The 27,766-nt window shown below is 45.9% G+C and overlaps 2 protein-coding genes across 3 annotated transcripts in view; one reads left to right on the forward strand and one right to left on the reverse strand.

Annotated features, from left to right (window-relative positions):
• SBNO1 (strawberry notch homolog 1) overlaps positions 1 to 10,811 on the reverse strand; it is a 35,223-nt gene extending 24,412 nt beyond the window's left edge. The window contains exons 1-4 of one of the 2 annotated variants that reach the window (XM_055710554.1): positions 10,653 to 10,811; positions 4,009 to 4,142; positions 3,249 to 3,353; positions 1,184 to 1,493 (exon numbers count right to left, since the gene is read on the reverse strand). In XM_055710554.1, the coding sequence (XP_055566529.1) occupies positions 1,184 to 1,493; positions 3,249 to 3,353; positions 4,009 to 4,140 (547 nt within the window). In that variant the 5' untranslated portion in view covers positions 4,141 to 4,142; positions 10,653 to 10,811. Of the gene's footprint in view, positions 1 to 1,183; positions 1,494 to 3,248; positions 3,354 to 4,008; positions 4,143 to 9,691; positions 10,090 to 10,652 lie in introns of those variants that run through there. The other variant, XM_055710560.1, reaches the window with a different exon arrangement.
• Positions 10,812 to 15,015: 4,204 nt separating this feature from the next.
• KMT5A (lysine methyltransferase 5A) lies at positions 15,016 to 25,958 on the forward strand. Its single transcript, XM_055710571.1, has 8 exons — positions 15,016 to 15,598; positions 15,902 to 15,996; positions 18,127 to 18,283; positions 19,864 to 20,080; positions 20,759 to 20,843; positions 21,205 to 21,264; positions 22,366 to 22,556; positions 23,674 to 25,958. The coding sequence occupies exons 1-8, from the start codon at positions 15,031 to 15,033 to the stop codon at positions 23,882 to 23,884; spliced, it is 1,584 nt and encodes a 527-aa protein (XP_055566546.1). The 5' UTR covers positions 15,016 to 15,030; the 3' UTR covers positions 23,885 to 25,958.
• Positions 25,959 to 27,766: the final 1,808 nt, after the last annotated feature.

The following is a 27,766-nucleotide window of genomic DNA, read 5'->3' on the forward strand; positions in this document are numbered from 1 at the left end:
ACACCTATTGGGTATTGATATCTTTTACTTATGTGCTTCTGTGGGTTTTCATTTAGCACAGAGCGGGTAAGTCAGTCCTCTAAAACCTCCTCCCCGTCCACTTCCTCACTCCCTTCACCCCTGGCCCCAACTTCAGTTGGTGTCTCAACTTCCATTTTTGTCAACCACTCCGTAACAGAAAGCAAGGGAACAAGGAGGCACATGCTTTTTGTTTCAGTCCTAACAGCCAGTTTCATTTACTACGAACTATCTGCATATGAAAAAATAGGTTACTTCCAATCCCGCCTATAGAAGTAATAAATCTTATTTCAGAGGCAATGAAAACATAGAAATCCAGTAAAATCCAGTGTACCTTTCAGAAAAAGCTGCAACAGAGATGTTTTCAAACTCAACTGGTCTGATCTTAACCTCATGCTAAAACTAGAATGACTTCAAAGAATCAAATCACACACACACACCCCCCACATACAGCTTTTCCCTTACATAAAGCTGACCCTGTAAGCTGTTCACATATTGGAAATAACATACAGGAAAGACTATGAAAAGAATCACATAATGAAGATTTGGAGAGTGGTAGCAAAACACTTGCAGCATTAAAGTCAACGCCACATTTAAGTAGCAAGATGGAAACAAACAGCAAGTTTTTAGGACTTAAGGTTTTAAACAATAGAACTGATGCCTCCCATGAAACATACAGGGACAGAGATTTTCTCTCTCAGGAGATGTTTTACAGGAACACCCTACCACGGGAGTACTAGTATGTACTACAACTCTAGTTTGGAAGGTGCCAAAAGAAATATAGTATTTATTAGTCATAGTTCCACAGCAGGTATACAGCAGAACAAAAACGGATGTAGACTCAAGGAAGATAGCTAAATCAACTTCAGTCATGTCCATGAATTAGTTTTACCAATTTGCCAGCTGTAACCTAAGATGTCATTTGCCCCATTCCTTACAGTAAATAAAGACCTTAATATTTTTTTTAAACCTGTCATTTTGTATCATTTCACCCTGAATTCTAGCACTACTGAAGTCAGAATAGAATCTACCAGGTTTTCTGGCCCATTTCATTTTACTGTGATACTCTACTGATCAATGAAACTGCAAAATGTACAAAGATCTTCACATTACATTGTTTCACTATTTGTTCAAAATACTGTAATTACGAAAAAAGAACACTCACTTGCTGCTGTTGCTACTGGTTGGGCAATATTAGGAGGTGGCTTCAACTTCATGAGTTCATTAAGACTATTATTCTTCAGCAGATCTTTCAGCTGAATCTGGTCCTTTGAAGGTGTCGTGGTCAAGGCATTGCGAACTGCTGGTGCTGCAACCGAGGGTCGAGTAGTTGTGCTGGTCTGAATGATTTTTGCTACAGTGATAGTCTGCCTCGTAGTTGTAACAGGTGTTGTTTTTGTCATCACTATTGTAGTCCCCAAAGTTGGAAGCTGATTTATTTGATTCAGCACAAAGGTCGTGGTGGATGGTGGTTGCTAGCAACAAAGAACGAGGGATATTTTCAGAAGACAGTGGAAAAAACAGATTTTATTTGCCTTTCATCTAGAGCACAGGAATCACCAGTTTTCAAAGACACTTGTAATAAGAAATGCCTTCACATAACATGCTGAGGATGCTAGAGTAATTATCCTGTGCTGCAACAGTCTGAGCAAGAAGCATCTATCAACATATTGCCATAAGTATTTTTGAACAGTATTTAAAATTTTATTTTCAGGTAAGGGAAAGGAAATTAAAAAAACAGAATGAAGGATTCATCACCTAGGTACAAGACACAACTACTGCAGGTACAGGAACCCTGAGCTGAAGAGCAAGTAGCTGGACAACTGTCAGAGCAAACAGCTTGGATTACTTAAAGTGTATGTGCAGCCTTTCAGACACACTATGCTACATGCACCTTTCTGCAGACCTGCTTTATGTATCCTCAGTTCAGGTGCAACCGCCATGACTACGGTGCTCAGTTACCTGCAGCTAGAAAAGGTGGTACATGGTTCAGGTACAGGAGTCAAGTTTACGTAGCCCATGTATCTCCAGAATTTGCATGCAGGAGAAGTAAAAGGCACACAGGACACCTCAAAATGTTTTGCTGCATACTGCTTTCTCCTCTTTTGTGTCCCTTGTCATACAAATTCTATCAACCCACAGGTACACCAAGTTTCACAGTCTCAGTAAAAGCAACACTGAGATGATGGCCACTGGCACTTTACGCTCCCACCTCTTTTGTTACGTTGTACTAATATACAGTCTTGGGTTTACCTGGCAAGGTTTTGGTAGCCAGGGTGCTTCTGTGAGATGCCAGAAGCCTCCCCCACATACAACAGTGCCAGTGCCAGCCTGCTACAAGACAGACCCGCTGCGGACCAAGGCCGAGCCAGCCAGCGATGGTGATAGCGCCTCTGGGATAGCATTTAAGGAGGAGTAAACACTGCTGTGTAATCAGCAACTGGGAGAGAGGAATTAAAACATGCGAGGAACAACTCCGCAGCCCCCCAGGCCAGTGCAGGAGGAGGAAGGAGGGGCTCCAGGCACCAGAGCAGAGATTCCCCAGCAGCCTGTGGTGAAGCCCACAGTGAGGCAGGCTGTGCCCTCAGCCCATGGAGCCCACAGCAGAGCAGATATCCTCCCGCAGCCCAGGGGGGCCCCGCACCGGAGCAGGAGGATGCCCGAAGGTTGCAGTGACCCTGCAGAGAGGAGCCCAGGCTGGGGCACATCTGCTGGCAGGGCCTGCAGTCATCTGGGGGACCCAGACTGTTTGTGAAGGACTGTGCCCTGTGGGAAGGGCCCATGCCGGAGCAGTTCATTAAGAACTGCAGCCCGTGGGAAGGGCTCATGTTGGAAGAGTTTGTGAAGGAGCTGCTGGAGCAAGGGACAAGCACGATGAAGGAGTGGCTGAGACAATGTGTGATTACACCGGGAGCGAAGCTGAGCCCAGGAAGAAGGGAGGGGTGGAGGGGAAGGTATTTTTAGATTTGTTCTTATTTCTCATTATCCTACTCCATAGTTCAATTTATTGCCAGTTAACAGATTTCCCCAAGTTGAGTCCGTTTAGCCCATAACAGTAATTGCTTATCTCCCTGTCTTTTATCTTGACCTGTGAGCCCTTCATTGTATTTCCCCCCCTTCACCATCCAGCTGAGGAAGGGGATCGACAGAGGAGCTCTGGGGCACCTGGTGTCCAGCCAAGGTTAACCCACCACACGTACACTTAAAAATTCAACAGGACCAGTTCTTACCCGAACATTTAATAAGGCTGGAGTTGATACGGTCTCTGGTTCTTGTTTCACAGCAGCTGTGGCCTCAGTCTCCAAGCCTAGTTCTAATGCACTAAGTGGCACTGACTGCAGAGAAGAGAAAGCAAGCATCAGGAAAGACTCACACCAGCAGAGAAAAAACCCTTAAGACTAAAGATCCACCCAAAAAATTGAAGTTAATGGGGAAGTCCTTAACTGTGTTCATGAACAAAGGTTTCATATATGAAAATAAAAATCATCACGTGGTTGAGTTCATATTCAAAGAATTTAAACATACAACACCTTGCTAGTTAACTGTGGTAGAAGTGTAATAGTTTTATTATGCCACTGTGCAACACAGTGCTGTTCCCAGTCTGTCTGAAACTGTTACACTCCTGCAGACTGACCACTGTCATGGAGATTACACACCATATTACTCTTCTTACACATTTATAGGAGAGCAGCTAGACTCCATATTAGAGTTCTTCATGGACTCATGACAGCATGCCCCCATTTAACGCTCAGAAGTTAAGTATATTATGTTTATACTGACCTAAATAGTGTATTTCAGATTGCTTTTTTTATATAAAAGTTTAAAATTAATTAGCAAGTCATTTTCCAGTCTCAGTACTGTGAAGCAGGAAGTTTATGAAAGCTCCACATTCTTTAACCATTTGCTACAGAGACACCACCCTCCTCCCCACAAATACATCAAGTGCAAGTTCTTTTGTCCTCTAGCAAACACCTATGTTCTTGTTTTAACCTGCTGAACAGCTGGAGTTGGTGCTGGATTTGCAAGAACCACGTCCGGCGAGTCAATATCAAATAGATCATTTGGACTGATTCCACTCTCACTCAAAGCAGCAAGCAACAGGTCTTGTCCTGGCTCCACCATCTCTAAAAAAATTAGAACCATAAACACAAGTTAGATTTAATTTTGATTTATTTCATACACACACACTCATATTTAAAGCTCCCTTTCCTGGATTTAGGAGCATATGTGATGCAGTCTCTTGTATACAGAGTTTCACTTTCTAGATTTGCTCCGGCTCTTTTGTTCATTTGTACATTTTCCCTCCGTTTTGTTTTTTAAAAATCTTTTCAACATACCCACTGGATTTAGAACCCAGAAGAATGAACCAGTTTACTACACAAAATGCTATCACATCCATAAATGTGAAAAGAAAAAAAAGATGCCTTTTCTAGTTTTCATCATATTACATTTTTAAACATTATAAGAAATACCAAGAGGCAGAAATGGTGAGACTGTATTATGCTAATGATACGCCTTTGTCAGTGAAGCACGCTGCAGGAGGGAAGCACAATTAAAACTCATTTAGTTTATCTTGTAACAACAAGTTAGTGATAAAAAGCTTATAAAAAAAGCTTTTATTTCTTGCTTGCCATTACATTAGGTAGTAATTCATTCATTGGAGAAATTCTGTTTTTGCGTACCGGGAAGAACAAGTGTTTCTCGATTAATAGTATGTTAACTACATATTAAATAGGACACTAACATCAGGTCACAGACTCCTTTATGTGTAGGACAAGCAAAATTAATTTCAAAAAGCTATTCTAGACAGTCTAAAAACTTACAAAAAAGCCAAACACTATGTTTTGAGATGAAGAGGGAGGATAATGTGCTTTGCTTCCAAGAAGGAAGCCCATTTGCCCCGGTACTAGGACAAAAATTTGATGAGCCCACATAACTTGAGCTATTCCTTGTATATTCTAAGCTACACCTCAAGTAGAAATTCACTTCATTTATTCTCCACACCCCCTGTAACACCCACTGGTAACAAAACATCAAAAAATAACAAAGCTGAACACCTCCTCTAAAGCAGGCAGGAGGACAAAAATATTTATTGGCATTTTAGATACACTCATTCACAAACTCCGAAAGAGCATTCACTTGCTTATCCTTCTCCACATGCACAGCTAAGCCACATCCAGCTGCTTGGTCAGACATTACTTAGCACTTTTGACAGAACAGGTAATTCCTGTAGTAAGTTAAGCCTCAGGCACTTAATTCTTATTCTTCTTATTTTTAGTCTGTCCAATAGTAGAGAGAAACCTTTCTTTTTAATGGACTAATACTGAGGTGGTGGCACCGCAAGAAGTGGTGGATGTAAGGTATTGGGACACAGGGGAAGATGCTCTTTTTTTAAGCATTCAAGACTGTACCATCCAAAAGAATACCAAAGCAACAAACTAATTGGTGGGACGGCTACTGACCACATGCAATCCCATTAAACACCACTTGCTGTGTCAGAACTAGACTACTTTTTTTTAAGAGGCATTTGAGGTGATCAGATAACTACAAACCAGGCCATTCTGCCAATTTATCAGCTGTAGAAAGTATTAAAAAATATTAAGACATCTAGCAGATTTAATTAACGTGGCAGCTCCTTCAAAGGATGTCACCTCCCACTAGCCTGTCTCCTAGAACCCTGAACGGGTCAAGAAAAATGAGTAAGAACAGATCGTTAGCTTTACCTTTCAGAAGGATTAAGCCTCCAGTCTCAAAAAAAGGGCCCTACACATATATAATAATTGGGTAGGATAAATCCTAATTTTCATCAGACTAAAATACTAACAGTAATCATCATATCCAAGTTTTGAAACTTACAACATTGTTTACTAATTAGAAACAGGTGAGGAAAAAGATTAAGTCTGCAAATGAAGTTTTAGCATATCAGTACTTTTGGCATTAGGCTCTTCAGAACAGCCACTGAAGGTGAATTTCTCCACAGAAGGGGAATTAACACCGCTTACCCTGGCAAAGCAGCAGCTCCCAAACACTTTACAACTGTAATTTCACAGTATCAATTCAGGAAAAGAGACATGAGCACTCTTCCACATAGTGCAACACCTTTGCTCAACAGTCAAATAAAAAATGTCTTAAACATACAAAGGAAAAAATTGTCAGTTGTGTCATTATTTAGTCTGCACGTAGTTTTGATCACACCATCTCTAAAACAAGGTACGACCAAAACTTCGTTGAGAGGTAAGTGGCTGTACTGATTACAGGTATGGAAAACCAGAAGCTTGGGGCTGTTTACTTAAATAAGAACTAGGACAAAAAAATTACTCAAGATAACTTCCAGCCTACTCTTGCCATGTTAGAAGGAAAGGCCTTTCTATGAAGTTGAGACTCAAAGCAAAACTAAAGCTAGAAAAAAACCCCACGCCAACACCACACGAAAACAAATCTTCCCCCAACCGCCCTAAGATGGTGCCACAACCTATCAAGTCACTTCAAGTCAGGGTTAACACATCCACGATGACACTGACCTCGACATTTTTAGCTATTAAAAGCGTGATGGCTTGCCTATCTTAAGACAATTTGACCAAGTTCAGAAAAAACATTCATAGCAGTAATACTCTAATTGCTTACTTCAAAGTACTCCTAGATGACCAGTAATAGAAACTAGTGTAGGAATTCCTACAATTCCCAACAGAGCCAGTTTAGAGGCATCCCCTTTCTCAGCAGGGCTGCTTTCACAGAAGAAATCCCCCAGCTGCATCTCTCTCACACTAACCCCAATTTTAAGCCTTAAAAATTAGAAGTTGCTAACAATCCAGCAAAAAGTGAAGTAAAACAACAGCAATTGTTCATTTGTCTGTCAGACAGCTGACAGACAATGAAAGTTTGACTAGTTTCACTTATTTTGTTTCTGTACACTAGGAACAAAGCTGCATTGTTTGAAACTGGAACAAAAGGAATTCCAAACTTCTAGAATTTTTACATTAAAAGTCACACTGAATACTTAGCACCAATTTTAGGCTTTGTGAAACTTCCAAGCACCACTGCTACCCTTTCACCCCCACCATTTTAATTCAGTAAGGACATTAAATGAGGAGGGGAAAAAAAGTACAGGAGAAGCTGCACTGTGAGAGCTTAGTTTATTTTTTGTGACATATGCTAGTCAAGCCTAAAATGTTATCAAGCTGAAACAGCTCCATAATCTTACAAGGTAGGAGGCTCCTTAGTTAACATAAGTGAAAGTGACTTTATCAAGCTCTGCAGCCCAGCCTTGGCAATACTATATAAGGACCTGTTTGCCACAGCTTAAAAACCTCCAAAAGAAAATACTTATAAAAAAGTTGTGAATATTACAAGCTGTTCCCTGAGCGTTTCACCAGTTGAAGAACTGTTTGAGCACACAGAATCTTGCAGATAAGGTTGTCTATGTTTAGTCAGGCTGTCCAATGTCACTGAGCAAGAATGAACCTGTTAGATAAAACTAAAAAGATGTATTTATAAAATTTCCACAGCAGTATATCAATTATTTTCTTCCTATTGAGAAAAAAAACAAACTGCTGCCATTTCAAGGAGGACTATCAAAACACACCAAGCATTTTTGTCAGGTGCTCTTCTGCTGAGGAATATAGCCTAGAACTTTGATAAAAGGACAGTTTTTCTGCCACTGCACACTATGTAAATAATTTCCAATTTAAAGATACAAAAGCAGAATGTCATGTTTAATATTATGTCATGTATCCATGCCAACCTGGCTCTCTCCCTCCATTTTAGCTTTAGTACAAAGAAGCAAAACAAAAAAAGAAAAAAGAGAAAGATTCTAAAACACATGTCAAGCAACCTGCTCTCGTTTCCCCCAAGAAAAATAATGGTAGAATCCTAAACAATGAAAAGGCTTTTGATTTTAGGCTTGCAAGTTACATGTTGTAACACTGTATACCTAAAGCACTTCTTTAAAAACTGTAATCAACTCTCGCATCACAACTTCGCCTAAATCAAACATCACAATCAAGCAGGCACAGCTATTCCCAAACCCTTCAGACATCTGGCCTCTGCGGCGTACCCAACCTGCAAACTCAGGTTTTAATGCCTGGCCTGAGACGCTCATTTAGTTAAGCAACTCTTGTTCTCCTTTTATTGGAAGGGTTTTTCCCACTGGCTTTCTGTGGAAAGCACGTCACCTGAACTATACTGGAAGCCATTTAAAATACCACACAAATACTGAAGTTGTAGAGAAGAAGAGATACAGCCCCCAAATTCTCCAGCTGCCTAAACTGTGAGCTCCCAGCAACCTGAAAATGTCAGGGCTCTGTTTCCAGCCTCTCACCAACAGCGGTGTAAGGGCTGCTAACCCCCAATCCCACACAACGGGATTCCCTGGATATCCAGATGGGTTCCGCTCATCTCACAGCTTTTGGCTCCAGAAGGCAACCTGGGTAACAACAACAAAGAAAAAACCCAACCAACCCAAGCCCTTCTGCTCCTCTCCAGTCACCATCCAATCAAAGAGTAAAACACTAATTACTGAACTCGCCTATCCTTATGTACTTTAACGTCCAGACTAGTAGTTACCATTCCATTTAAATATACAAAGTTAACTTTTGATTTTTGCAAAAACTATTCCAATCCTGTAAAAAAAAACACTAGTTTTTCAAATACTGGTTCCCTCTCTAAAGTCAAAGCTTGTAAGGACGTGAGGTACAGTTGAGGATAATCCTGTGATATTCAACTCTGCCCCAAAGCTCTCTAACTCAGGACACACGTTCTGAAAATGCAAAATTCAGAAGTTTTCAAAACATGAAGAGACTGATCAATGCAATGACTTAGCATGAAATCACCTTTCAGACCAAATAGTTGGAGGTAATATTTAGCCAGTGATGAAAGCTCAAGAAATAAAAACCTAGAAGGGGTAGGAGCAATCCCTGTCTGAGCACTAGAACCCTTCAGTTTTGGCCTGGAAGTCAGTTGTAGGTGTACCTCAAGGCACAAGAAACATATTAACCACATCTGCTACCTACACTTGGGTAGCTTTAAGGGCAGCTATCAGCCAGTTTTGACACCAGAGAACTTGTCTGGACAAGAAGACAAACTGCCCACATCTTATTTAAGATTAAGATTGTGTTCAAATAGATCACGCTGCTAAGGAAGATCTAGAAAAACAATCCAAATGTCACACTGTTACACAACTTCTGCCATAGTAAATTCTTTGCTTTACATCATCAACTATAGCTTTTCAATTTGGGGAAGGGGGTAAAGCTTGCAAAATGTCCACATCGATGTATTTAAGTAATTTTAATCCAGACACAACCTATGTACTCTAAAACCAGTCTATCGCTGAGTTAAGAATTAACTTTGGAGCAAGTAAAAAAAATTATTAATGTCAACAAACAATGCAATCTGAAGTTATCCAAGGCATCAATTCAATGTGGTGGGGTTTTCTGGGGTTTTTTTTTGGTAAGTGTTTAAATGATTTGCCTCATCTTTGAGGTGTATCAGGCATCTGAAAACCAGACTGTAGAGTACGGGGGGAAGAGCACAGGAGTTCTGATTGATGCTCTCAGACACAGTGTGGCACCTGGTCAGCTAAAAATAATGATGGGACAAGCAAGAAAAAAAAAACAGAGAGAGGAAAAACCTTCCCCTTCAGAGGATAAGGGCGTTCGGCTGTTGAACAGTTACTCACCCTAGCAACCCGTGTCCGAGGCGCGCTCGGCGAGTGGCTGGACTTTGGGGCTGGCTCTGTCGCTGCCGCCCGGCCCCGCCGCTCGCTGCCCGGGAGCCGCCGGCGGGACCAGCCCCAGGGGGGCGAGGAGGGGGGTCCCGGCTGCCGGCCTCGCCACCTTCTCCACCGACACGTGTTCGCGACATAAACTTCCGGGTTGGGGCAGAATTGGCTGCGTAATTGTGTCCCGTGCACGACTTTTGTGTTTTCAGCCCTTCACCGCGTTCAAGAAGCCTTTAACAGCATCGGGATGGCGGGGAAGGGCGAAAGGGTGACGGCTCGCGGCAGCCACCGGGGCCACTCAAGCACCATAAATCAACCCCACCCCCACCCCGCGCCTCGTTTCACCAGAGCGGCTCCATTTCAAACCTGAAACAATCGCCCCAGCCGCGCAAAGAGCGCACAAAGGCGGCGGCGCGGCCCCGCCGCCGGCCCGATGCCATTTTGCCCGAGCAGGGCGGAGGGAGAGAGGGGAGGAGAGGGAGCGAGGGGGGGGGGGGCAGCCCCCACCGCCGCCCCCCACCCCCGCGCCGCCGGCCGCTCCCGAAGCGGTTCCCCAGGGCCGGGGGGGTTTCGCTGCTCCCCCTCCACCCCTCCGCCCTCAGGCGCAAAGTTTCCCCGAGTGCCGGGGAAGCGGCGGCCCCGCCGAGGCGGCGGCTCCCGCCCCCGCGCAGCGCCCCCAGCCCACCGGGGACCCCAGGCGACGGCGCGGCCCGCCCCAGGCTCGCAGGCCCCGAGACGCGGGGCTGACTGCCGGCACAGCGGCCCCCCACGCCTGCACAGCCCCCCTCACGGCCCCACCGCCGCCCGGTGCTGAGAGAAGCGGACCCCCGGGGGCGCCGCGGCGGCCCCGTCGCGCAGGGACAGCCCCGGGATGGCCGAGCAGACCTGGCGCTGGGAAAAAGGACAGAGCGGGACTCACTCGCTCGCTCACGTTCCTCCCGCGGCTGCTCCTGGAAGTCTCTGCCGCTGGCCCCGCCGCCCGCCGCTTTCTAACTCACCGCCGCCATCTTTGCCCTCCCTCCCCTCTCACAGGGGAGGGGGAGGGGAAGGGGAGGGGGGGATGAGGGGGGGAGCGCTGGGGCCGCCCGCCGCGCCGCATCACGTGACTCATGCCGCAGCCCCGCCCAGCGCGGGCGGCGCGCCCTTCCCCGCGTGACCGCGGCGGCAGGAGCCGCCGCCCGCCGCTGGCGCGCGCTCCCGCGCCACGTGACCCCAGCCCAGGCCCCCCCCCGGTCACGGGACCGGTCGCCACCGCCCCCTCCCCGCGCCCATTTCCCACCCTCCCCCCGCCTCTCGTCCCCGCCGCCGCCGGGCTTCCGCGAGCGCTTCCTACGCCGCCCCGTCACGTGACATGCCGCGCCTCGTTTCTCCCCGCCCCGGTAATGGGAGGCAGCGATCCCCCCCCCCAAAAAACAACCAAAACCCGGCGTATCCACCGTCCTCAGAGAGCGACGTCCCCGCGGGCGGCCCGGCCCTGGGGCGCCGGCCGGGCCCGGTTCCCGGTGGGTGGGGGAGGGGAAGGCGGAGGCGAACGGCTGCAAGCGATCACGTGATGCCGGCTGCTTCAAGATGGCGGCTGCCGCGAGGCCGTGCTAGGGCAGAGCTCTCGCGAGAGCCACCTCTGCTCGTGGAGGGGGGAGCGCAGTGCGCAGGCGCGGGCTGGGGCTGCTCTCGTGTTCGCGGGCGCGCGCGCTGGCAGCTGTTTGAGGGGGAGGTTGGGAGCGGGGCGGGCGGCCCCCGCCTCCTGTGGCCGCCGACATGAGGAGAAACGGTAGGGGCTCAGCCCCCACCGCCGAACGTCTTTCTCCTCCGTCCCTTCGGTTCTGGCCCGCCGCGCCGGGCTCTGCTGTTCCTGTGGAGCTGGGCCTGGGCGCGCCCCTGGGCTGAGGCGGCTTCGTGGGTCTTCGAGGCGGGGCCGGTGCCCCCCCCCCCGGCTGTGGGAGATCTGCAGCTTCCCCAGTTCCCTCCCAGCCCAGTTTCCTCCACAGGAGCTTGCGGGCCTGATACGGGCTGATGGAGTGGTGCTGGGTGGGGGGCCACCCCTGCTGGCCCCCCTGGGGGTGCCACACCCGTGGGGATGTGCTGGCGCATGAGTTTTCCCTTCCAAATATTTTACAAGCTGCTAATGTGAAATTTGCTGTTGTGAAGAGCTAACTACTCGGAAAACCCTATGACGCCAGTTTTGCATTTGGAGAGACCTTTTGAGCACCTAAGGCCCTCAGACCCACAGACTTGCTAAAAGAGACAGTCTTGTGTTAAAACATGGCCCAAGTTGTGCAAGAACATGAAAAATGTTAAGAACTCTAACATAAAATTGAAGCAGACATCAATGAAGTGTGGGCAGTTGTGAAATCTCAAAGCGTTCAGTACTGCTCGTTCAATTTTACACAAGTTTACTTATTTTATCATTAGACAAACTTAACAGGGATTAAAACAACCAATAAGGGATTAGACAGATTTAGGCTAAGCTATTCAAAGACAAAGCAATGTTAATTAAAACTGATTTAAGCAACTCAGATTAAGCAGTGATGCTTCAGATGCTAAATGGTGAAAAAGAGGACAGGAGTCTGGACGGAGATGAGAAGAAGAATGTAAATGGCCGCTAATATCTTGATTATTGCCTCATATAAAGGCACAATGAAGTACTGCTCATGTGCGCTGTATCTAAACTTAAATGTGTCTAAGCAGCTCGGTATGATCATGACAAGAAAGTGACATTTTTGATGGCTTGAGTTGAAAAGATAGCTACCCGACAGGCCTGCGAGCAGAGTTTATGATCACCCTCGGCTGGGAGAGGTGAGTAATCCCACTGGTGATGATGACGCTTCCTCCTGGCATGAAATTAGCATGTGCAGAATTACCTGCAGGACACCATTTCCCTCGGATTTGGCGTGTAACGTAAGCATCTCACTGAATGCACTTTTTAGTTAGAGATGATTTTAAAAAAAGATAGCAAAAGAGCATCTTTTTTATCATCGGTAGATACTATTCTGAATGTAATGATGTTTTATAATCTCTGAAATGTAGTTAGCACCTAGTGGCATTTTACTATATGACTTTATAAAATAATGTTGCTTAATGTGACACTCAACAGTTACCCTCAGGGCATCGGTTTTACTTGCTTTCTAAGTGGAGAGGTACAGTGGCTGAAATGCGAACTGTCACGATTTCACCCTGTGAATATGAAATTTGTGTAAATGTTGTGATAGTTATTTAGTTGCAAATATGACAGGTGCTGGGTGAGAACTACAGCAAGAACTTGCTCTTGGACAGAAATATTTAACAAACATCTTGGTATTTTTGAAAGAAAGGGAACTTTTGATTTCGAAGGTAACCGATCCTAAAAAAAAGATTTTTTTTCTCTTTTTTTAAACCGGGTGAAATGTTAATTTAGACTGAAGGTATTTACTCTGAAGATTTTCTTTCCTTGCTGAGCAAATCCAATGCCTTGCTCGTTAATTTCCCTTCCCCCACAAAACGCTTTCACATTTCTGCATTAAAACGTAGCACCCTCGGGAGCTGCTCTTGCAGCGCCACGGAGATAATATTTAGGTCACTGGGTTTTAAAGCTGGTGCTCTCGGGAGCCGTGCTGCTCCCTCTGGAGTGTAGGAGCCAGCCGGAGCTTTCCCCAGTGCTGCGGAGCCTGAGTCATGGTGATGGGCGATTGCAGACAGGCGCGTCCTCTTTTGGGCTATCGCCTGCCGTGTGGGAAAGCATTTTAACTACCCTTCGGTACTGGCTTTTTGGTCGTAATGCCCTGAAGCGAGCTAAGGGGGTGAAGGCGGTGTATTTTTGTTTATTCACAGTGTGATGCCACCGTGCTGGTAGCTGAGGCCAGTTCCAGATGACGTTGTTTTCTTTGTTGCTCTAGGGACGGGAATTGCTTGGCTTGCTTTGCCCTCTGCTGGCGGCCCTACAGCTTCAGTGCAAAGTCGCTTTGTTTAATATCTACGTATAAAATGAATATTAAAAACAACCAACCCCCAAAAGCTGAGCAGCACCACAGTAATGGTGCTTCCAGAGCTTTCCCAAGACGCGAGGAACAGTGTTCCTCAGTTGCTGCAAGAAGGAAATCAGCATTACTAATTTATGAAGAATTTTTTTCCAGTCACATTCTAGCTGTGTGAAGAGAACAGTGTGAATTGGGGTGGAAAAATCTGACTGGTGTCTGCAAAAGGCTCTGTGCTTTTCTGGAGAGCTTGGTGCGCCTGCCTTAATGGAGAAGTTCATCAGCATGATGCCCAGCTGACGGCAGCTGGCTGCAGCCTTGTGTCTGGTGGAGTTTACAGGAAAACACCTCGTGCATTTTGGTTGCCTTTCAGTGAAACGCATGTGCCTTGTTAGTGAAGCCACAGACATCATAAATCACGGTGACAATGCAGAGCTGGGTTTCTTTTGCCTTTTCTCAGAGAGCCTGTTTGTGCAGAAAGCCAATACAACATGAGGAGAGGGTAGACTGAAACACTGTGCTGCCTTCCAGTATCTCCTCTGCCCTCACACCACATTCGTGCCTTGTCAGCTCCCCGACTGCTGAGGGACAGCCCAGGAAGGATGAGGCCATCCCTTCAGGGCATTTATTTCTTGCTGGAGCTGACAGTGGTTGGCTTTTTTCTGCTGTTTTTAAGGGAGAGGATAGTTTTCACTTGTATGGGCATCCTGAAGTGGTTGATTATGGCGCTGTGGGAACGCCCGAGAGACAAGCGGGGGCCTGTGGCTGCAGATGGGCCTTCAGTGATAGCACTTTGGGTTGCCCCACGTGCTGCGGGCCCATACCCTGAGCGCACGCAGGTAGCTGTTGTTAGAGAAGCCTCGGAAGGGATAACGTGGGTAAGGAGAAAGACTCGGCATACGCTATTGCTCAAAATAGTTGTTCTACTAAACATGGCGCACCAAAGAGACCCTGGGTGGTGATTCCCTCACTTCCACCATGACATCCACTAACACAGAAGAAACACTCAGTGTCCCTTGATCCATGCGCACGCTTGCCTCACCGTCGCTTTGCTTGTATCGTCCTTTCCTGATTTTGAAGTGTTACGTACTAGACCTGCCGTGAGTGTTGTGAGCGGGGCACTGATGCTGGTGGTTGCTATGGGGGCAGCTCCCTGGCCGTGACATGCGGGGGTCTACGCGAGAGGGGGTTTGGTACTCCAGCGAGGTACTTGCGTACTGTCTGTTCTCTAGGCAGGCCTTGAGGATGGGATTAATGGATTTAAATTTCAACCAGGGAGGTTGAAGCTAGACGCTGCAGAAAGCAGGCTAATCATCTCGCAGGGCAGAGCTTTCCGACCCCTCTGGAATGAGGGGTCCCCCGGATCGCCGCTGCGAGGTGGCGGGGGCTGCCCGCGCCCATGGCGGGGGGCCAGAAGCGGAGATCCCTGTTCTGCGGAGGGGTGCGGGAGGCAGGAGGTGCCGCCGCCCAGCCTGGCCCGGCCTGGCCCGGTCCGCCCCGCCCGGGGATACGTGTCACCGGCCCCGGCGGGGGGCCCGCTGCCGGCGGGGCGTCCTACCCACGTGGCGGGGCTTTGCCATGGAAGGGCGTTCCTTCCCAGGCCGCCAATCGGCGCGCCGGTTGCTCTTCGCACGGGCCAATCAGCGCCCAGGGAACGCACATTTAAACCCTTTTCCCGGGAGCTGCGGCCACCTCCGTGTGACAGGGAGAGGGCAGGGTGCGGCTTCGCGCACCAATCAGGAGCGCGGGAGCGGTTACGGGCACGCGGCTCCGCCAATGGGGATGCGGAGGGGAGCGTGGCGTCTCCCTGCGGAGCGGTTGCTGTCGGAGGGGGAGCTCCTCAGGGACCGCCGGGGCGGCCCGGCCGTGGGGGGCTGCTGGGCGCCGGGCCCCGCCGCCGCGGCCATGGCGAAAGGTGCGCGGGTGGAGCGGGGCCGGCGGCCTGTCGTGCAGGGCGGGCGGGCGGGCGGGGTGGGCCGGGCGGCGTGGGGCATCTCCGCGGCGCGGAGGCTCCTCCCGGGAGGTGCGGGGCGCCGGGGCCGGCGGGACTCCTCCCCCGCGCGGTGTGCGCAGCTCGCCGGGAAGGGGCTGGGCCGCCACGGCTCGCCCTGCCGCATCCAGCCCTTTAAACATGGCGCAGGCCGCGGTGGCCGGGCGATGACCGCGGGCGGCCCCGCCGGACATGGCTCAGGCGCCCATCTTCCCCCCTTGCTCCTAGGGAAGAACATGCCCAAGGCCAGGGCGGGCGGCGCGGAGGAGGCGAGACCCGAGAGCGCCGAGAGGAAGGGGCCCGGCCGCCCCCGGGCCGGCGGGGTAAGCACTGCCCGGGCCTGGGCGAGCGGAGCGGGGCGGGCGGCTCCCCCGGGTCTCCTGCGCCCTCCGTCCCCCGCCGCGGTGCGAGCGAACCGGCGTGCGGGCTGTCGGGGGCGCCGCACGGCCCCGGGCGCCGGCTCGCCGGGGCTCCCCCGATCATTCAAAAACCGGTGAACTTTCGGGGCGATCGGGCTCTTTCTATGTTTCCCCGTGCCCTGCCGCAGCTGCGGGCAGCCAGGCCCCGGCCTGGGCCATCCCTCCGTGCCGTCCCCCCCGGTCCTGTAGTTGTGTTCCAGGCGGGTGGCCGGAGGGCCATCGTCACTGCATTTAGCACACCCACCCACCCTGGGAAATAATGGTTGCTGTTGCATCAAATCCCAGAGCTCCTCAGCAGCCTTTCACGTGCTCTGCTGGGCTGAGAAATATCTCTGCTCTCCAGGGTCTCAAGCCTGGCACAGACAAAGACGTGGCAGCCGCGTCTCGGTAGCGCCAAGAGGCAGCAGGCAGGGAGCTGGGGGGTGGGGGAGGTTGGGGGGCAAAGCTGTGCTGGAAAAATAGTTCGTTTCCTGTTCATGGTGTATTCAAAGCCAGCAGGCTCTGCTGGCAGGTGGACTGCCTGCAGTTCACTGCTGGCTGGCTGCGGAAATGCCCATATTTAAACTCTATTGAACCCCGAGAACTTGGCTGCTCAGGGTTTGCTGCTTGCAGTTGTTAAAATGGAGTGTTTCTATTTCATCCTTCAATCCCCCCGGTTTCTTAATAAGCAAGTCTTTCATAGCCCTTTCAGCAATACTGGGGGTCAGGGAGTGTCTTAACTTTGCTTCTCCTCAGGCTGTTCCGCTGTAACCTTAACCTTTAGTAAAGTTTATAAGTGCATTAAGATTTGAGCCTTTAACTGGTCTGATATTGCGTGTGAACTATGTATGTGTTAAATTTGTTACTCGTTATGATGTTACTAATTAAAATTATCCCATGTATTCTATTGTGTGCTTTGTTTACTTTTTTTTTAGTGTTTGTGTGACTATGTATACTGGAGTATTTGTTTAGTCAGCTATATTTGAGTTACATTTTTAACTAATGGGAACCTTTGTGTGCTTTTCTAAAAAAAAAAAAAGAAAAAGAGCATGTTTTTGTTGTTTTAACTGGCTTGCAGTGTCTGAAAATTGCTTTTATTTAAGCCAAACTATAGCCAAGAAAAATTCATTCTGGCCAAGCTGCATCTGCTTGTCCGGACACAGATTTCACGGCTGAGATCTGTGTGCCCTATATACTCTGCCCAGTCAAACTTAGTGAGGTGGCAGGAGACCGTTAAAAGCAAAGGTGACACCACTCCACTAAAGTTTGCTAAATCTGATACCGTGCACTGTTGGTGTGCTTGGAGCCTAAGCCAGTGTACAAACCCCGGCCTCTGTGGTGCTTGGCCATGCCAGAGGGTTTTACCACTTTCCTGGCTTCGCCTAAGTGCTTTGCATTGACTCTTTAATGTTTCTTTTGCCATTAACAACTTTTCTGCTTTTTGTGAAATGTAATGGATAAAAAGATAGCATTGTTTATCATCCGGACTTCACTGAGAGGTGTCACTCAAGGTAAACTGTGCAAAGCTGATTCCTGCCTTCTGTGTTGCTCAGCAGAGCATATAATTAACTGCAGTAACATTTGACACCTCATGAGAGTCTTTGGGTAAGCTCATACCTCTCTGGCTAGGAGGTGTATGTTCTAAGCTTGGGCAATTTTTGCTGTGTTATTCGTATTTTTTTTGGCTTGTATTTTTTCAGGCTGCCTTCCTCCTGAGAGGCTCAGGGTTGGGTTTTTTTTAGCAGCAGAGTTCATACTGTGAAGCACAGGGTGGAGGCTGGAGTTGCTTATGACTATGTCATCCTGCCACATTTTGTATGAAAGTCCTCTTGGACTGAGAGTTTGCGTTTAGTAAAGCTCTCTAAGTGCTTACCACTGTTATGTTTTCACTTGGTAGAAATAGCAACAATAGCAGTAAGGATGATGCATTAAAGCAGCATAATTTGCCTTAGCCCCGTCAGCTCTCAGCCCTGGTCTTTGCAGCGTGTTGTGGATACCAGCTTGAGGTTCCCGACATCTCTGTGATGTACTGATTTTTGTATGGGTCTGTTTTAGGAGAATGTGTTTATTGGTCAATCCAAAATCTGCAGCTACCTGAATCCTAACAAAACTCCTGGTGCTCGCCCCCCGCTTCAAGAAGAAAACTCTGTCATGTATCACGAGGTGAAATGTCAGGGCAAAACACTAAACGAAACCTACAGGAAAGGAGATGGTAAGATTGATCTTTGGATTGCTTGCCTCATTAAGTGTGCTCCCCCATCCCCAATTTGAAAACTTGAATGCACAGTCAAGAAGAACAGGCAGTGCCCCTGGCCTCTTTTGCTTTCCCTGTCCTATAAGTCTGTTGGCAATGTGGAACTCTACAAAGCTGAGGGTGTCCTTACCCTTTCCAAAACTTAGGACATAGGGTTACCAGGTGACTTTTCCTTTGTTTTTTTGTGTGGCTATATTTGTATTGTCTCTGGGGATATAAAAAGCTAATGCTTGCATTGTCATTATGCCCTGATCTCCCTGCAATTCTGTTGCCACTCTGCTTCTTCAGGTCAGTGTTTGGCAGGTTGTCTAGGTTTTTTTCTGGGGGGCTGTTTTATTACCTAAGGTTGGTTTATTCTATAATATGACTACATTATGCTAATTTATATAAAGGCAATTCAAAGTCAAATTGAGTATGAAGTTAGAGATACTGGTAGAAGAAGAAACAATTCTTAAATTTTAAGGATGAAATAAAGGCAGTGAGAAGGAGGAGCACAGACTCTGGATGCTGAGTGCCAGGCTTCCGAGATGCTCCACTGTAGTGACTGGAAATGGAATGTTCTTAAGTTTGGGGAGGACAGGAAGCTGGCTTGTGTTTAAAGGTGGATTTTATAACCTTGGTAATTTGTCAAAACATTTTGATGCAAACATTTTTAGCAAGCAGGTATTTTAAGTCCCACTCATCATAGGGAGTGTCAGGTTGTCTGTTAATGTGGGGCCTTTAGCTCCTAATTTAGCTCCCCAGTTTTGACAAGAAAGTGAAGATGGCTTTAGCTTGTCCCACTGCGGTGGCCTTGCAGCTGTGCATCATTTCTCTAGTGAGACAGAAGCATCTGCCTCAGCAGATGGGACTGTTAAACCTGGTGATTTGCTTTAAATAAAAATTTTATTGAGCTTTAAACTATGCTCACCTAGCTCTAAATCAGTTGACTGAAAAGGATGATGTGGTTGTATCGAGGTAGGATGCATGCAGCCAAGGAAATGTTGGTTGTGTGAGGGATCAACTTCTTGTAAGTGCCTGGTCTTTAGCTCCTGTGGTTTTTTGTCTCTGTTGGCCAGTTGGTACCAGCATCTACTGCAACTGATTACAGTAGTGCAGGATCCAGAGAGCCTTCCTCTTCCTCTTCAGTGCAGGATGTTGATTAGCTTATGGCAACTTGATAATTTAGTATGCCAGATGCACCGAGTGGCAAGCTGTGCGGTTGTCTCAGACACGGTGCTGAAGGTGCAGTGCTGCATGCTCAGGTGTGGAAAACTCCCAGCTGCAAACCTAATGTGCCAAAGTACTTGTGCTCTGTTTTCGCTTTCCCTTGTGCTGCTCACACCTCCCTCTGCACCATGCGTACCGTAGCAATGACTAGTCAAAAGCTGAGTAACAGCCTATCTGAGTTCTAGCAGAAAGAGATTTTATCATTCCCTTCCTCTTTCTCCTGTTTGACAGAACTAGAAACTTGGACTAGAAACCATTGGAATTCACTTAAAGCACTCTGGTATAGTTGATCCTAAGTTCAGAGCCTTACTTTATTTTCCTGTCACCAGAAAAAAAGAATGGTGGCAGTATAGTTGAAGGTGCTATGAAACCAGAAGACCAGAAAGATAAAGAAGGTGGGTGCAATACCTCAGTGCCCTCCTCTGATCAAAACCAAGAAACTGTAGAAACTCCGAAGACGCCCCTGCCCTCGGATGTTGCTGATGAGGCCAATGCAAAGCCAGCTCAGAAAAAGATGGTTAAAGCAAAACGTGGACCACGGAGAAAGTAAGTGACTTCTGGAGTTGTAAAAGCTTTACTGCTCTGTGTCCTTTTGCACTAGGAGGCATTGAGCTGCTTTTTTCCTTCAGGAACCACAGTCGGACCTGTAACTAATGTTACTCTTGTTTTGTTGCCTTTTTTAAGCAAATCGTTTATGTGTGTTTTACCTCAAGTGAAATAATTGCTGATCACCTGTAGAAAAAGAAATCAATGAGCCATTAAGACCTACTTTTCTGTAGACAAATAGGAATTCATCTTGTCAGAACAGAACAGTTGGAGGCTTCCTGGCTGAGCTGATACGCTTTTTCATGATATTGGGGTAATGTGACCTAACATTAATGAATTCCTTGCCAAGCAGTTTTCATGACCTAAATTTTAGAGCACCTTTTGGTAAGGCACAGAAGGGTCTTCAGACCTGTAATATGACCTTCAGTGGTTTCCAATGGCTTCTCATTCTTATTGTTAAAGCATTAGTACTAGGGTTGTGGAAATAGCATGGGGGAGAAAAGGGGGTGTAGCTTTTGGCTCAAAGGGAAGGGTGCTGAAGAAGTGATTGATATGAATCGGTGTTTCTTACCAACATACCAAGCTGAAGATAAAAATTTCTTAGACACCTCTGTCCTAGAGGTGTAACTTCACGAATAGTCTGAAATATGGGTGTTCTCTATTTCTCTTATCCCTTAGAACGCAAGGAAGAACACCAAATCGAAAAGTGACAGATTATTACCCAGTTAGAAGAAGTTCCAGGAAGAGCAAATCTGAGTTGGAGGTAGTGCATCTCATTAAAATAACATAACTTATAATGTTGCTGGTTAATTGAACACTGGGTGTGTAACTATCTGTAAATGGTTTCCACTGGGGAAATACAAGTAGTATTGTGCACTGGAATTATTGTTAAGAACATGCTTAAAATTTGGAAATGCTGATCCAGTCCTTCCAGGACAGAATCTAGCTGCTTATATATTGAGGGAGGGGGCCAAATCTGTCTCTTTGCCATTCAGTTTTGCTAGAAATATAGGATGGTTTGGAAAAATGAGTGTCACTGGCTAATAATTTCCTTTCAGCTATAGAATAAGCTACAAAAGCTATCAACAATATTGTGGTTTTGTTTGTTCCTGTTTATTCTGCAGACTGAGGAGAGGAGGAAAATAGATGAGCTGATTACTAGTGGGAAAGAAGAAGGAATGAAGGTAACTGCAGTGCCAACCCAAGTAGCCATGTACTGTTTATACAGCATCTTGCTGTTAATTTTTTAATATACTGTTTAAGTGGAAAGTAGCATAACTCGGTCTCCGAACTGCTGCGTTTCCTTGGCAGTAAGATGAAAGTGCAGGGAAACTGGAGCACGCTGCCTTTCCTTTTGGATGGGCAATATTTGGCTCTGAAGAATATGTATGTGCAGCCTCAGTCATAAATACCGAGGGGGCTTTATAAGCTTTACTGAACATGCACTTGCTCCTTTCAGTATCTCATTTCTGACTTAGCTTCCAGAAATGGCATTAGGTACAGCATCTTAATTGTCATATGTTTAAAAGGTAACACCCATATATACTGTCTGTATGGTAACAAATTCTCTTACCCTGTTTACAGCCAGTCTCTGGGGGTCTTCATTATGGCTCTTGGGATAATGGGCTATACTGGTTTTCCTCCTGTTGCTAGCAAATGCTAGTTACTGGGACTAAGTACTTACTGTTTAGGTTACTCTGATCACCCATTTTTTTTTAGAACTGAAAGCAGAAATGGCTGCTGGAAGTGCAGAAGAGCTGTGATTCTTGACAAGCCACAGCCTCCAGTTAACACTGTCACACCTACAACAGTGATAGGAGAACTTTCTTGGTGTTGTCCAATTTAGAGGGGGAGGCAGGAATAGTAAAGTATACTGGTGGGTGATAAATGTAATTTCTGTGATCGATCTTTCTGTTCAGCTAACTTTTTAACCTGTGCATGCTGATGGTGCACTTGAAATGGAAAAGCTTACTGCCTCAGCTAATAGGTAGTTTAAAAGAGAAAACAGGTAATTCTTCTGTGTGTGTGGTTTAAAGTAACCCTTAGTTCTTTGCTTAGAAGACACTGTATCAAAATACCTGGTAACTTGGGTGTCCCAAACTCAGTCCTATATTTTTCCCCTCAGTGCTGTGTGTAGTGCTTCTACAGCTTTGCCTGCAATACACACAAATACCCTGCTGTAGGATTTTTAATGACAAATCATTCATTTCCTAGTAGACAGCATATTTAGTCATGTAAATACTTTCTAATTTCCCAGCTGATTTTTTTTCTTTTCAACTCAACAGATTGATTACATTGATGGCAAAGGAAGAGGAGTAATTGCTACTAAACATTTTAGTCGAGGAGAATTTGTAGTTGAATATCATGGAGATCTCATAGAGATCACTGATGCTAAAAAGCGAGAAGCTGTGTATGCTCAAGATCCATCCACAGGCTGCTATATGTACTATTTTCAGTACCTCAGCAAAACGTACTGGTAAGCTTCACTGTGATAGCTGAGTGATAGAGGCTTGAAATGCTGTTAAGTCTTTTCTTGTTTTCATGCAAAATTTTTTTAAATGGAAACTGTGAAGTAGGAAATCTTTTTGGAGCACTGCTTCATGGCCCAAGAGCCTCCTGTGCCTCTGGGCAGAAAGGAATGGTAAGTGACTTAAAGCCCTATTCCCTGAAGTACAACGCAAGCTACATGGAGGGTTGTATCTGCTGGGATGAGGCTTGTAGTTGTGCTGTGGACTTCTGCCTAAATTTATTCTTTTGTAAAATTAACTACTGTTCCTGAGTTGCAAGGGTTTTGTTTGGAAAGCAGTGTGGATAAATTCTGGAAGAGAAACATTTCCTTCAACTGTCTTTGACTGGTTCTCCTTTCTCTAGTACTTGACACCTACCCCGCATGCATGCTTTGTCACTGTTTGCTGTTTTGTTTGCCCCAGACTCCAGTTCTCTCAGACAACATTCTTTCCTCCTTGGCCGCTACTGCTGGATACTGGAGTGTGTGTCACCCAGTATATTAATTACCTTGAAGCACCCTGTATTCTAAGTGACTTGCAGTCTAGATGCTGTGATGATAGCTGTCATCATAATTCTTTGTGCAATGAGGGGCACTGGAGCTTTAGTATCCAGGTCTCTGGAAGTTGGGCATGTAGTACCTGTGCATTCTCTGCCTTCCATGTGAGCAGAGACTCTGGCTGGCTTACTCGGTAGATACTACTTAGCTTGGACACAGCTTTCTTGAGGGAAGGGCATTTAAGTTATCAAGCATTTCTGGTGGCATTCTGCGCCTGGATTCTGCTGTTTCTCATAAACAGTTGAGAGCTGCTTGGAAATGGGCAGCTCAAAAACATAGTCCAAAGTTTTCCATTTTCTGGGGTTTCTGCTAACTTAAAAATCTCCTAGAATTGTTTTAGTTTCCCTGCATTGCTATATCATGTACTGTCTCTTTAATCATACAAATATCTTGTAATGTTCTGATTTTCCTTTACTTTTCAAGCCTTGTGTGGATTCCTCATTCTTTATCTGCTTTGCCCTTTGGTTTTTGTCCACAAGCATAACTGTGTGATATGCAGCAAGCCTGCATTCTGTGCTTGTTCTTTCAGTGTTGATGCTACAAAAGAAACTAATCGTCTGGGAAGACTGATTAATCACAGCAAATGCGGCAATTGTCAAACAAAGCTTCATGACATTGATGGTGTGCCTCATCTCATACTGATAGCTTCCAGAGACATCAAAGCAGGTGAAGAACTGTTGTACGACTATGGAGACAGAAGCAAAGCTTCCATTGAAGCTCACCCATGGCTAAAACACTAATTCATCTTCTTTCTTTGTTTTTTTTTTTGTTTTTCTTTTTTTTTTTTTTTTTTTGACCGAGTGCTCTGCAAGGAGTCAGTGGATTTCCCCCCCCCACTGTCCTCACTTCCATCAGCTTTCTTAGTGGACTGCTTATGGTGTTCTGAGCTTCTTAAAAACTACCTTTTTGCTTTGCAGTATTGAAATACCTATTACAGTTTTCCGGGCAGGCTTGAATAACTGATCTTAGATTGCCAAAACTTTTATATCATAAAAGGAAACCCTCCCTAAAATTTGAATGGTTCTGTATAGTGAACAGTGCCACTTGAGCATGCAGTCAAAGACTGGCAGAGAAACGTAATCACTTGGGTAGTGCTTCTGCTTTTGCAATGAAATCTCACGCTCCACTTTTTGGGGTGATGAACTTGGCATTAGCTTTATGACAGCAGATGTACTTCTGTACTCTGACTTGGGCATCCAATGGCTTGACTGCTTGTCAGACTGCTTTCTACAACCCAGTGCTGATGGGCTTCTCTGAGATGGATACTACTATCATTCTCAAATAATTTGTGGTAGGGATCCAGTTTTTTCCAGTGTTATCTCATGTTGGCAATGAACTTTAAATGTACTGGTGCTGAGGGAAATAGATGGTCACATTGGCTGCTTTCTTCAGAGAAATGAATCCAAGCCCAGTGAGGATGGATTTTGATAGGCTGGGTTGATACTGATTAGAAATGTGAAGATAGAACTTCACAGTGAGAATCAATGTTTGACATTATTTCCTAGAATTTAAGAAGGTACCTTTTTATAGTTGATGGCTGATTCTTGGAGGTCTCCCAGAGGATTTTTAAGAAGTAAAAAGAAAAGCGCTCTCCAAAAATTTTTTTATTACCTTCCTATGCTAATTAGCCACGTCAGAAGCTATTTATTTACTGTGAATGCTTGAAGTAGAGCATAGCGATTCCAAAAATAGGAGTAATCTTCATATGCAGCTTCAAACTGTAATGATGGAGTTCATGCAATGAAGAAAGTAGATTCCTTATTGCCTGGTCCTGTAGGTCTGTCCAGCACGGTCTGGTCCCACTGTCTGAAATGGGAGTTGAGTGCTTAGCATCTTGTGGATGTTTATAACGTTACTGTTGGGGAACCAAAATCTGTGATATAGGCGGGCAATACAATGCAGGTCCTTTATGTTAAAGATGAATTCTTACCAGTTGGAATTTTTGCCAAGGCAGGCTTGGCATGTGTGTAGATGAAAATGGCTGTGAGCCATCAGCCACGCTTGCTGCTGGAAGATGTCAGCAAGGGATCTGTGGCTCTGTTAATGTCTTCTATTCCTCATGTCTTGAAGGCTGCTGCTGTTTCAGCTAATGCCATCTAGGACAATCTTATATGCTTGCCTATGTGATAGGTCAGATAGCAACAACATCCTGGTTGTGCGTTCCAGCAGCAAGAGAGGTGGCTTAGTGATGTATTTTTTAAATTAAAAACTTGAAGACAATGTCTCTGTAAAATAAAGAATATATTTATTATTGATGAAGTGGCTGCTATAGTACCTGTCTCCATTGCAGATCATTAGCATTTTGAAAGAAAGCTGTGAAAATCATTAGCCATCAAATGCTTTATATTATTTACCACTTAACACAAGGCAAGCTCATCAGAGAAAGCCTGTGTATTTTCATCATTTCTGAAGAATTAACTGGAGACCTGTTACCTTACATGTACTGAGTTACAGGTAAGCTTTGTTGGCCGACTTAAATTTGAGTTGGCATTGATTATTTTTTTTTTCCTCCGGTCTCAGTAACAGAGACTACAGCAGTGTGTACAGTATCCTGTTTTAATAGAGCACTTCCCTTAAGTCAAAGTTGGAATAAAATGTTTCCCTTGTGTGTTTTTTTAATTTAAACAGTTGCCTGTTCTCTATCAGGTTAAACAGCTTAAAACCTCTGTTCTTCAGCATCACTTTTGTAAACAAGAAAGTGGGAAGATCTCTCCCTATTTTGCATAGAAAGAAAATTGTCTTCTCTGAAATGCTTAACTGGTAATCAAGTAGCACTGCATCGGAAGACGGTAATAAAGCTGATGTTGCACTGTGTATGTATCCCTTACTTTTCTAGGAACTGATGTATATGAAAATACTTTTCACATACATAAACATGCCATTTGGATTTTTATCTCTGTGCCTTATAGGAAGGTTTCCTTTTCTAACAAGGTGTAAAGCACTTGGCAGGGAAAGATGCCTGGCTGGCTTGGCTTTGCCAGAGGCAGTGGGGTGGCTCTAACAGGACTGTAGCCTCTTCTGCACAGCTGTAGCCAAGGAATTTGCTCCCTTTTCGATAAAGAAGCTGTGCAGCTCACTTGGCACCAAAGTGGATGTAACTGTGATGGTTCCAGAAAAAAACTAGCCCAAAAAGGTTGAAGTGCTCTCCTGTCTGACTAGTGAACTCCCACCTTTTTTTTCTTTTAAAATCACATTTTAAATGATAAACTGAAAAGCATAATTGTAGCTTTCATTATTGTCTCCTTCACTAACCGCCAGGAGTGGCCTAGGGCTATGTTAGTCTTCTGTGTTTCTGTGGCAGGTTACTTTTGCACAGCGCTGTGTAATCTGTGGAATTTTATTACCTGAAGTTGTTTTAATTAAGACTTAATACAGGGATTAGTGTGTTTTGGGGCATAATCCCCCGTCCTTGGTTTTTAAAGGAGATTGGAAAATACATCTATGGACAAAACACAGAAGGGGATGGAGTTCAGAGCACATGTAAACAGCTCTTACACCTCCCAGCTGAATCCTGGCTGTGGCTGATGTGTGATTGTGTCTTGTGGGTTTTTTGTTGTTGTTTTTTTGGTTTGGTTTTTTTTTTTTTTTTTTTTAAATCTCCTCTAAACACAAAGCCTCTGCTAAGGAAGTGCAATAACTTCCTTCCCAGCTGCCATGCTCTAGAAAATACATTACAGGGACATTGGCCAAAGCTTAGTAATATTTTGAAGATGGCAAAATGACTTTAGCATTTCTGTGTCCTGGGTAAACAAACTTGCTCAGGTCAGACATCCTTGACATTGCCTTGCTAATGTACAGTTGCTAACAGTCTCTCTGAAAGGAGACTGCAGTTGTGCCTTCTGCTGAGCCACATTCACATTGTGCATCTGCGCAGATGCGTGAAGTGTCCTATATTTTTCATGCTGCTAGCGTATGAGGGAATCAAAAGATTTCAGAGCCTGCTTTCGCTTCTGAAGTGAGTAAGATCATAGTTTGATTCCTGTCACTGCTCCTTTTATGTCTGTTCAGACCTTTCTGCTTTAGAAATTTTACATTTCTAAATGTGGAACCTAATTGGTATCTTTCAAGCTCTTTTCCCCCTACTCCTCTGTTTGTCCTGTATGCTTCCACTAATGATAAATCTCATTACTGGGGCTGATACACAGCTTGTGACAGTTGATTGAAAGAACAGAGCTTATGAAAAATACAGCTGTCTTCCACAGGAGCCCTTTTGCTGTCAGAAATGAAATGTTTGGTGCATCTGCCCCAGTTTGAGCATGCCTGCACCTCTGAAAAGATACCAGTCCTTCATGTGGGCAGAGCACGATGCAGCAGCTTTTCTTCCCGTGCTGTGCTTTTCTCCACTGCCTTTCATCTTAACTGCAAACAGCCACCCCTGTGTGTGCAGGGGTTCTGCTGCCCACTGCCCAACTACACCTTCATTGGGTGGGGTGGAGTGTGACAGGCCTCTGCAGCCTGTGTATTGCCCATCTAATCCAGAGAAAGACACAGAACAAACAGCAATGCTGGGTTTTTCTTTAGGCAGTTCTCTAATGACTTTCAGTGTAAGAGCAGTGGGGACTGCAACCCGGATGGGTTCTCAATCCCTGGCACTCCTTTGTGAATGCACATGTGGATGGAGT

Source organism: Falco cherrug, chromosome 1 (genome assembly GCF_023634085.1).
Source record: "Falco cherrug isolate bFalChe1 chromosome 1, bFalChe1.pri, whole genome shotgun sequence".
In the NCBI taxonomy this organism is placed as follows: Eukaryota; Metazoa; Chordata; class Aves; order Falconiformes; family Falconidae; genus Falco; species Falco cherrug.

Coding starts and splice junctions, on each gene's coding strand:
- KMT5A (XM_055710571.1), top strand. CDS start 15,031: ATGAGGGGTCCCCCGGATCGCCGCTGCGAGGTGGCGGGGGCTGCCCGC. Junction 15,997..18,126: donor GCCGCCCCCGGGCCGGCGGG/GTAAGCACTGCC, acceptor GGTCTGTTTTAG/GAGAATGTGTTTATTGGTCA. Junction 21,265..22,365: donor GGAAAGAAGAAGGAATGAAG/GTAACTGCAGTG, acceptor TCAACTCAACAG/ATTGATTACATTGATGGCAA.